General features: G+C 41.3%; 1 protein-coding gene across 4 annotated transcripts in view; it reads right to left on the reverse strand.

Annotated features, from left to right (window-relative positions):
• GAB3 (GRB2 associated binding protein 3) overlaps positions 1 to 6,929 on the reverse strand; it is an 88,124-nt gene extending 81,195 nt beyond the window's left edge. The window contains exons 1-2 of one of the 4 annotated variants that reach the window (XM_089323682.1): positions 6,748 to 6,850; positions 5,611 to 5,696 (exon numbers count right to left, since the gene is read on the reverse strand). Coding sequence is in view for 2 of the 4 variants with exons in the window: in XM_008249459.5 (XP_008247681.1) it covers positions 6,748 to 6,819 (72 nt within the window). In the remaining 2 variants the exon portion in view is untranslated. Of the gene's footprint in view, positions 1 to 5,610; positions 5,697 to 6,747 lie in introns of all 4 variants that reach the window. The other 3 variants (XM_089323684.1, XM_008249459.5, NM_001171383.1) reach the window with 3 other exon arrangements.
• Between the last annotated feature and the right edge of the window lie 4,173 nt (positions 6,930 to 11,102).

The following is an 11,102-nucleotide window of genomic DNA, read 5'->3' on the forward strand; positions in this document are numbered from 1 at the left end:
TGTGTCTGTGTGGGTGCAAACTGTGGAAATCTTTACTTAGTATAGAGTTGGTCTTCTGTACATAAAGTTAATTAAAAACAAATCTTAATAAGAATGGGATGGGAGAGGGAGTAGGAGGTGGGATGCGAGAGGGTGAGGAAGGGCGGGTATGGGGGGAAGAGCTACTATATTCCTAAGCTGTACCTATGAAATTCGTATTCATTAAATAAAAGCTTTCTTTAAAAAAAGAAGAAGATAGCCCAAGTCCCTGGACCCCTGCATCCACTTGGGAGACCTGGATGAGGCTCCAGGCTCCAGGCTTTGGCATGGCTCACCCTGGGTGTCACAGCCATTTGGAGAACGAAGCAGCAGATGAAAGATTTCTCTCTCTCCCTCCCTCCCTCCCTCCCTCCCTCCCTCCCTCCCTCTCTCTCTTTCTCTCTCCCCCCTCCTTTCTCTCTCTCTAGCTATTTCAAATAAATAAATAAATCTTTTTTAAAAAGAAAGAATCAAGCTATTTCAAATAAGTAAATAAATCTTTTTTAAAAAGAAAGAATCATATTCTCTTAGGAGGAATCTGAAGCCAGAAGTCAATGGAGTGGTATTTTAAAAGTGCTGAAAGAAAAAAAAATAAATAAAAAATTTTTAAAAATCTATTCACTCAGAATTCTAGGTCCAATGAAAACGTTTTTCAAAATGAGTGAGACATGGTAATTCTCATACAAAACAAAACAGAGAAGTCATTGCCAGCAGATCCAAACTATATGAAATAGTAAATAAAGTTCATCAGATGCAAGAAATATGACAGCAGAAATTTGAAGACAGAAGTGAAGAGCGCTGGAAATGGAATACATAAATGAGTTTTTTCTCCCTATTTTTAATTGCTTAGAAAGAAAAATGATTGTATAAAGCAAAAATTAGTAGCAATGTATTATATTTTTATCACATACATACAAGTAAAATGTATGGCAGAAAGTATAAAATATATAACATATAGGATATAAGGATGGAATTGAGAATATACTTCCATATAAAAGAAGTCTCAAACTCAATAAAGATGTATACTTTACACTCTAAAGCAACTACTCAAACAAAAAAAGTTATGAATGGTAAGTTAATAATAGAGAGAAATGGAATAATAAGGAGGGCTCACTTAAGCCATGAGAAGGCAGAAACAGAGGGCAAAAGAAACAAGTAACAGAATAAATTGAAAACAGCTAGAAGATAACAGATTTTAACGTTTTAATGCAAACATTTCAATAATCATACTCAGGGCTGGCGCTGTGGCAAAGCGGGTAAAATTGCCACCTGCAGTGCTGGCATCTCATACGGGTGCCAGTTCGAGTCCCAGCTGTTCCACTTTCGATCCAGCTCTCTGCTGTGGCCTGGGAAAGCAATACAAGATGGCCAAGTCCTTGAGCCCCTGCACCTGCATGGGAGACTCAAAAGAAGCTCCTGGATGGCCGGCGCCACAGCTCAATAGGCTAATCCTCTGCCTGTGGCGCCAGCACACCGGGTTCTAGTCCCGGTGGAGGCGCCAGATTCTGTCCCGGTTGCCCCTCTTCCAGGCCAGCTCTCTGCTGTGGCCAGGGAGTGCAGTGGAGGATGGCCAAGTGCTTGGGCCCTGCACCCCATGGGAGACCAGGATAAGTAACTGGCTCCTGCCTTCGGATCAGCACGGTGCGCGGCCGCAGCCCGCCGGCCACGGCGGCCATTAGAGGGGGGTGAACCAATGGCAAAGGAAGACCTTTCTCTTTGTCTCTCTCTCTCACTATCCACTCTGCCTGTAAAAAAAGAAGAAGAAGAAGAAGAAGAAGAAGAAGAAGAAGAAGAAGAAGAAGAAGCAGCAGCAGCAGCAGCAGCTCCTGGCTCCTGGCTTTGGATCAGTGCAGCTCCAGCCTTTGCAGCCAATTGGAAGACAGTGGATGGAAGACCTCTCTCTCTGCATCTCTTCTCTCTCTGTGTAACTCTAACTTTCAAATAAATAAATAAATAAATCTTTTTTAAAAATCACACTCTGAATGAAATAAATATTCTAATTAAAACAAAGAAGGTAAGAATATCAAAAAAGCAAGGACAACTATATGCTGTATACAAGGAACCCATGTTAAATATAAGCACACTGATAGGTTAGAAATGAAAAACTGAAAGGCTGGCGTGGTATAGCAGGTTAAATCACTGCCTATGACACCAGCATCCCATATAGTTGCCAGTTCGTGTCCCAGATGCTCGACTTCAGATCTAGCTCCAAGCTAATGCACCTGGAGAGGAGCAGAAGATGGCCCCTGCAACCCATGGCAGAGATCTGAAAGACGCTCCTGGTTCCTGGCTTCAGCCTGGCCCAGCCCCAGCCATTGCAACCATCTGGGGAGTTAACAGGTGGATGGAGGATTCTCTCTCTCTCTCCCTCCCTCCCTCCCTTCCTGTGTAACTGAGACTTTCAAAAAAATAAATACCTCTTTAAAAAATCATATAGAAATTGTTGTTAACTCATAATGGAATTTAACAACAAGTAAATAACAGAAAGAAATCTAGAAAATCCTCCAATATCTGGAAATTAAACATAAAATTTATGGACCACTCTTGGGTCAAAGAGGAAATCACAAGGGGAAATTAAATAATATTTTGAAGAGTGAAAATGAAAACACAGCATCTCCAATTCTGTGTGCTGTGTCTAAGGAATTGCTTAGAAGAAAGTCTGTAGCACTAAACACTTATATTAAAGAATAAAAAAATCTTAAATCAGTAATCTAAGCTTCTACCTTAAGAAGTAGATAAAGAAGTAATAAAACCAGGCTGGTGCCGTGGCTCAATAGGCTAATCCTCCACCTAGCAGCGCTGGCACACCGGGTTCTAGTCCCGGTCAGGGCGCCAGATTCTTTCCCGGTTGCCCCTCTTCCAGGCCAGCTCTCTGCTGTGGCCCGGGAAGGCAGTGGAGGATGGCCCAAGTGCTTGGGCCCTGCACCCCATGGGAGACCAGGAGAAGCACCTGGCTCCTGCCATCGGATCAGCGCGGTGTGCCGGCTGCAGCGCGCCAGCCATGGCGGCCATTGGAGGGTGAACCAACGGCAAAAGGAAGACTTTTCTTTCTGTCTCTCTCTCTCTCTCACTATCCACTCTGCCTGTCAAAAAAAAAAAAGTGATAAAACCAAACCAAATACAATCAGAAGGAAGGAGATAAGAGAAAAAAAATCAATAAAATTGAAAGCAGAAAAAGAATAGACAAGACAAATGAAACCAAAGACCAATGAAACCAACCATTTTTCTTAGAAAACATGACATTCAAGCCAGCCTGATCAGGAAAAAAAAGCAGAGAAGATATAAATTACAGAAACATATGTGAAAAAAGGAGGTGAAAAAGGAGGCATCACTACAAACCCTACACATATTTAAAGGATAATAAGAGAATATAATGAGAAAACTTATGTCAATAAATTTCAGAAATAGAGGTGAAATTTTAAAAATTCATGAAAGACACAAATTGCCAAAGCTTATTGAAGAAAACATGAGCTACCTGAATGATTAATGAAACACAATTTGTAGTTAATAACCTTCCCATGAAGAAAAGTCCAGGCAAAGATAGTTTCAGTAGTGAATTCTACCAAAAATTTAAAGACAAAGGAATACCAAATGAACACAACATATTTCAGAAAATGCGATAGGAGGGAACACTTCCCATTTTATTTAATGAGGCCAGCATTATGCCAGTATAAAAACTAGACAAAGAGTACAAAAGACCAATATGTCACATGAACAGATACCTAAGTATCCTAAGCAAAATATCAGCCAAACAAATCTAGCAATATATGAAAAGAATAATGCATCACAACCAAGTAGGTTTATCCCAGGAATTCAAGTCTGACTCAACATTCAAAACTCAATCAGTATAATTCACCATAGTAACAGACTAAAATCTGTTTAATTTATAATAAATTTTTTATAAATTCAGGAAAACATTGAACAAAATCCAATTTATTGTAAAAAGTCTCAGCAAACTAGCAACACAAGAGAAGTTCCTCAATTTGGTAAAAGGCACCTACAAAAAGTCTACAGCTAACATATTTAAATGGTGAAAAACTGAAGGCTTCCCCCTAAAATCAAGAGAATGTCGAGTATGTATTGTTTTAGCATTTCTATAACATTTTATTGTGCTGTAGGTTCCAACGATAAACAAGAGTACTGAAACTAATAAATGGATTTGGCAAAGCTAGAATATACAAAGTCAATAAAGTCAATTGAGAAAGTAATTCTAAAATTTACATTAAAAAGCAGAGGACATAGAATAGCCAAAACAATTGTGAAAAAGAAAAACAGAATAAAGATGAACAAATAGATCAATGAACCAGACTAGAGAATATAAAAATAAATCTGCATAAATACAGTGAATTTATTTTTGACAAAGTTGTTAAAATAAGCCAATGGCGAAGACAGTGTACTCAATAAGTAGTACTATAGCAAATGGAATACATATGCAAGAAAATGAACTGTGACATAAACCTCACAACTTTTACAAAACTAAAAAATGTAAAATTATAAAAATGTTAGAAAAAAAACAGGAGAGATTTTAGACTAGGTGAATAATTTCTAGATTTGTTACTAAAATCATGATCTGCTAAAGAAAAAATGATATTTTGGATTTCAGAATTTTACAAAAGATACTATAAATACCATGAAAAAAACTACAGATTGGTCAAAAATATTTGCAAGTTATAGCTCCAAAAAAGAACTTGTCTCCAGAGATTAAAACAGTACAGTATCCAGCACATAGAAATATTTAATAAACATGAACTATTGTAAGAAGTGACTAAAATCAGAATGAGCTTCTATTTGTAACAGTAAACACTGATGGCGTGCTGCTTGTGGGCCCAGCAGTACCAAGAACTGAGTTACTGTCATGGTTGTGCTACTAACTAGTTCTGTTATGTTATCGAGTTATAGATGTTAGAGTGTGAATTTCTTGAGGACTGGGATTGAGTCTTTTTTCTGTATATTCCCAGCGCCTAATCCGGGACTTTGTTCAGAATTTGTGTACAGTCAATGGAAGGAAATTACTGCTGAATTAAAGCAGCTGCAACCTTGTATGCAGGCCCTACACAAGTGACCTATGATCACCATCTAGTGGCAAAACGGATTCCTGCAGAGGTTAGTTATGACAGAAAAGAGACTTCTTTTTGAAGTCTGTTCTCCCAACAGATGCCTCACAGCAAAAAGTATCCTGACTTTCCAAAAAAATGTGATGATGTGTGTTGCTGGAGGAGACTTAAGAAAGAACAAAGCACTCATGAACATAGATATACACAGCTTCGCTTTCCTGAACCAGTAGGACAATATGCAAAACCAATCGGGGTAAAATATTCAATAAACTTTGTCCTGTAAATTCCCTATTTTTCTGAATCATACTAGAAAGTGAGTAGTATTGTGAAACTGTTGTATTTCATAGAGCAACAAGGAGACTGAATGTGGAACACAAGTGCCACTTGCTGAGAGGTACTGGAGCCTGCTTATGAATTTGGTGATTCCAAAAACAAAAAATAAACAAAAACAAAACAAAACAAAACAAAACAAAACAAAAAAACACCCACTGATGTAGAGACCCAGTGCTAGAGACTTTTCTGCATTTCATATATATACCTGCTGAGTAGAACAACAGCCCCTGGAAAATGCTGTTCAGTAGAACATTCTTATAATCCGTCCTCCTCAAGATCTATATGGTACGTCTAGAAATTTGGGCAAGAAAAGATTGGTCAAATTTGGCCACAACAGGGACAGCAGTTTGAGAGCATGCTGTAAGCAACGTGCTCAATCACCTTGCGGGTGGGCTGCTTCCTATGCGGGTCGTAGTAATCAGAGCATTTCTTTGCACCATCTTGCTCCGGAGTGCTCAGAAATAAGGAATTAGGAACAAGATGGATCCATCAAACTATTCTATGTCTTAAAATAACAAGTAATCCTATTTATATGCAACTCTCTAGGGACTGAAGTTTTTTTTTTTTCTTTCTAATGGCTGAAGAACGCTCAGTAGCTCCAAGAAAGAGTCTTTCAGAAGAACTTTGAGTTACTGAATGCATGCTCTGCATGCAATACATTATTGAATGCATGTTCTGCGGGCAGTACATTAAAAACGGTAAAGGCATGTATAGGAAAAGGTGCTCTTCCAACTGTCCCTGAGTTCATAGTAGAAAAAGTCAGCGGTTCTCGCTAACACTGGAAAAGTGCGGTGTCAGCATAAAGCCAAGGTGGAGAAGCTCCGCGATGAGAAATGAGTTACACTAGTGTACAAGGCTCCGGAGACCAACTTCCCATGACAGCTACTCGACAGTCTGCCTTGCAGTGCGGGAGCAAGGCAACAGCCTCCTGCCCGGCTGGCCCACGCACATCCCCTCCCACGGGCCGTGTCCCTCTCCCCTGCCCTGCCCCCCTCGCTGAAAGATGAGACTCAGGTCTACTTCCCGCCAGGGATAGGGGCAGTTTCGGGGTGGCTTTTTCGCCCCTCCTGCACAGAGAGCAGCCCCTCCATCAGGGTCAACAGCTTTCTGGAGCCACTGAGCCCCGCTGGCAAGAGCTCCGGACTCCCTGCCGGCTGCCGGGAACAGCAACGACCCTGACTCGACGTGCGATTTCACTTTCCGTCCATCGGCCGCGCCTGCACCCCCGGGAGCTGGGAGCGGCTGCGCCTGGGGCGCCCAGAGTCCCGGGGCTCCCTGGGGCCACCCTGCCGCCGGGGACTGGAGGACGCGAGGGGCGGCGAGCGAGGGAGCCCCTACTCACATAGCGCTGCAGCTTCCTCTCAGGGGGCGACTTGACAAGCCAACCAGTGCACACGGCGTCGCCCGCGCTCATCGTGGCCGCCGCCGCCGCTTCCTCCAGCTGGGCCGGCCGCCCGCGGCAGGAGGAAGTCGGGCCAGGGATGCCGGCGGGGCGGGCCCAGCGCCTGCCCACTGGCCCAGCGCCGCCCCGTGAGGCCGCTGCGACCCCCGCCTCTGTCTGCCGCAGCCCCCGGGGAAAGGATGGGCGCCGCCGTCAGTGGCTTCAGAGGGTGAGAAAAGCAAGCAGCGAAGCTCGAAGCTCGGGAAGCCCCTTCAAGCAAGTACTGTACCACCCAAGCACTCCAGACAGAGCGCTCTGCCCTGCTGTCCCAGAGGCCCAATCGCCAAGCTGAAGCCCCGCATAGGCGGGTGGAGGGGTCATGAAACAGAGAGCTCAAAAGGGGCACCACCTAATGGGAGCACAGCACGGGATCTGCTGTACTCATCTCTATCAGTGATCGGCAGATGAATAAGAGAGCCAAAGCCCACATACCACCCACATCAGCCATGTACTGCATAGTTCAGGGAGGAAGAAAAGCAAGACTCCTCTTTGACTTCCCTGTTTCACTCAATTGTTTGCAGAGTACTCTGTATGCCCTTCCCCCAAAGAGCATTGTGTCTAGTGATCAGCTCTACTGGCACAACTCTTCGATGTCCTAATGAATTCACATGATCCAAATTCAAATGCGGTCTCTTGAACTCCAAGACTTGCAAAGATGGATCTAATATTGATTGGGTACACGGTGTGCTGAGCACTCAAAATGATATCAATAACAAACACCTAACATTTATTGTGACCTTCCTCAGTGCTAAGTAAGCACTTTACAAGTATTAGCTCCTCAGATCCGCACAAAAACTGCATCAAGTGGACCTTATTATCATCAAGCAGAATGATAAATAAATAAATAAATAAAACAAGCAGGATGATAATGTCATTGGTCTAGAGCCACACATTTATAGACATCTATGACCATCAGTCTCAAGAGACTGCCCTCTGAAGCACCATTTTCCACTCTTTGGGGGCCCCGTCCATATGATGTTTGGTACTATCAGGCCAAGCAACTCCATGATCTACATTGCTCTTTTCCCTTGGAAGTGACAGTTGGAAGAAACAAATGGCTTTACAGAGGGACTTCTCAGCTTACTGCTAAACATCCAAAATATCCAGGGAAAGGTAATTGCTTTGTACAGCACAGTTCATTTGCTAGTTTATAATCAGTCAGGGTTCAATGGAGAGAACAGAATGTATTCTAAGGTGTTTCTAGCAGAAAATGATTTAATTTAGGAAATTTTGTTAGTACTAACAAAACCATTACCAGTGCTAATTCCATATCTATTCCATTGCTATTCCATATCCACACACACCCTTATCTACAAAACAAACCTTCCAGCTGGAGCTGCGGCTCACTAGGCTAATCCTCTGCCGGCGGCACCGGCACCCCTGGTTCTAGTCCCAGTCGGGGTGCTGGATTCCGTCCCGGTTGCTCCTCTTCCAGTCCAGCTCTCTGCTGTGGCCGGCAGGGCAGTGGAGGATGGCCCAAGTGCTTGGGCCCTGCACCCACATGGGAGACCCGGAGGAAGCACCTGGCTCCTGGCTTCAGATCAGCATAGCTCTGGCCATAGTGGCCATTTGGTGGGGTGAACCAACGGAAGGAAGACCTTTCTCTCTGTCTCTCTCTTGTTGTCTAACTCTGCCTGTCAAAAAAAAAAAAAAAAAACCCTTCCATTGCAACAACAACTTATTGACACTTAAACAGTGCTACTCTCCTTCCTACAAACTGAATAACACCCTCTATAAGACCAAAAGTTCCATTAGCTACTGTAGCCATCTCTAGAACAGAATCATTCCTCTTCTAGTTCAGGTACCAACCCACATCAATACCCTATAACCTAAAGGAAAAATATATAAAGCCAAACAAGATAGACAGAAAAGAAAGATGGAGAAGTTTACACACACATACACCTATCACATTCCTTACTTTTATGAACTGTCATGAGACCAGAATTGGTATTTATAACTTACAATTGGTAATCAACAATGCCCACCTGAACCACTTCAATAGGACCCATGGTTTGCATCCCTCGCTTGGGAACAAACACCTCCCAACCAGCGGGGATGGGAAGAAACACTTTGAGAGTGAATTATTAGGTTCCAAGTTCTATCTCTTGATTCTAGGACCCATGAATAATTCTGGCTGTGGAGAAACAGCATCATATAGTGATCACAGGATCAAAGTATTTACCTTAGCCTGTAAGACAGAACCTCTGCCTTTCAGCATCTTTTTCACCTTTCTCTCTCCTCACTTTCTCTCTCTTTGTGTCACTCTGCCTTTAAAATAAATAAACCTCAAAATAATACAAGTCCAAGAATTCACACTAATATCTAGAACCAGAAAAATATGTTTGTTCTCGCCTTTTTATTCCATATATTTCTGGAAGTTTTAGCCAGAGCCACTAAGCAACAAAAAGAAATTAAAAGGATACAAACTAGAAAGGAAGAGGTCAAATTATCTCTGTTTGCAGATGACATGATCCTATATATAGGGGAACCAAAAAACTCCACTAATAGATTGATAAGGGAATTCAGCAAAGTTGCAGGATATAAAAGCAACATACAAAAATCAATAGCATATGTATCTATTAATACAGCTATGACTGAGAAATAACTTATAAGATCAGTCCCATTCACAATAGCTACAAAAAATTTAAATATCTTGGGATAAATTTAACCAAGGATGTGAAAGATCTCTACCCTGAAAATCACAAAACATTAAGGAAATAGAAGACAAAAAATGGAAAAAGCTTTAATGTTTATGAATCAGAAGAATTAATGTTATCAAAATGTCCATTCTTCCCAAAGCAATTTACAGATTCAATGTGATCCCCATCAAAATTCCAAGGACATTGTTCACAGGACTAGAAAAATATTCCTAAAATTTATTTGGAAACACAAGAGATTGAATAGTTAAAGTGATCTTGAACAACAAGAACAAAGCCAGAGGCATCACAATACCAGATTTTAAGACATACTACAGGGCAGTTGTAATCAAAACAGTCTGGAACTGGCACAAAAATGGACAAGTAGAACAATGGAACAGAATAAAAATCCAGAAATTAATCCACACACCTTCAAACAACTAATCTTTGACAAAGGAGCTAAAATCAATCTCTAGAGAAAGGACAGTCTCTTCAACAAATGGTGCTGGGAAAACTGAATCTCTGCATGCAGAAGTATGAAACAAGACCCCTGCCTTACACCTTCTACAAAAATCAACTCAAAATGGATCAAGGATCTAAATCTATGACCTGAAACCATCACATTTCTAGAGGAAAATATCTGGAAAGCTCTGCAAGACATTGGCATAGGCAAAGACTTCTTGAAAAAGACCCCCATAAACATAGACAATAACAGCAAAAGTAGAGAAATGGGATTACATCAAGCTAAGAAGCTTTTCCATAGCAAAGGAAACATTCAATAAAGTGAAGAGACAACAGACTGAATGAGAGAAAACATTTGAAACTATGCAACTGATAAAGGATTAATATCCAGAATCTATAAAGATCTTAAGATACTCAACAATAACAAAACTAATGATCCAGTTTAGAAATGGATAAAGGATATGAACAGGTATTTTTCTTTTTTATTTATTTTTAGATAGATATTTTTCAAAGGAAGAAATACAAATGGCCAATAAACATGAAAAAATGCTCAGGATCATCAGCTATCAGAGAAATGCAAATAAAAACCATAGTGAGGTATCACCTCACTCCTGGTAGAGTGGCTATTATCCAAAAATCAAAAAATAACAAATGCTGGCAAGGCTGTGGAGAAATGGGTACTCTAATACACTGTGGAGAGGAATGCAAACTAGTAGAACCATTATGGAAAACAGTATGGTGATTCCTCTGGAAACTAAAGATAGATTTGCCACATGACCCAGCTATCCCACTCCTGGGAATATATCCAAAAGAAAAAAAAGTGAAATCAGCACACTAAAGAGTTACCTGCATCCCCATGTTTATAGCAGCTCAATTCACAACAGCAAGGGTATGGAATCAACCTAGATGTCCATCAGCTGATACTGGCTAAAGAAAAGGTGCTGTATACTCACAATGGAATACTACTCAGCCATAAAAAATGAATGAAAGCCTGATATTTGCAGATTAGACAGAACTGGAGATTTTATTCCGAGTGAAATAAGCCAGACCCAGAAAGGCAAAAATAATGTTTTCTCGTATTTGTGGAATCTAATATATAAGAGTATAAAAATTGTGTGAATGGGGCCAGTTTGAGTGAACGGCATCAGTTTGAGTCCT

Source organism: Oryctolagus cuniculus, chromosome X (genome assembly GCF_051225735.1).
Source record: "Oryctolagus cuniculus isolate XC-2025 breed Fujian yellow rabbit chromosome X, ASM5122573v1, whole genome shotgun sequence".
Taxonomy (NCBI): domain Eukaryota; kingdom Metazoa; phylum Chordata; class Mammalia; order Lagomorpha; family Leporidae; genus Oryctolagus; species Oryctolagus cuniculus.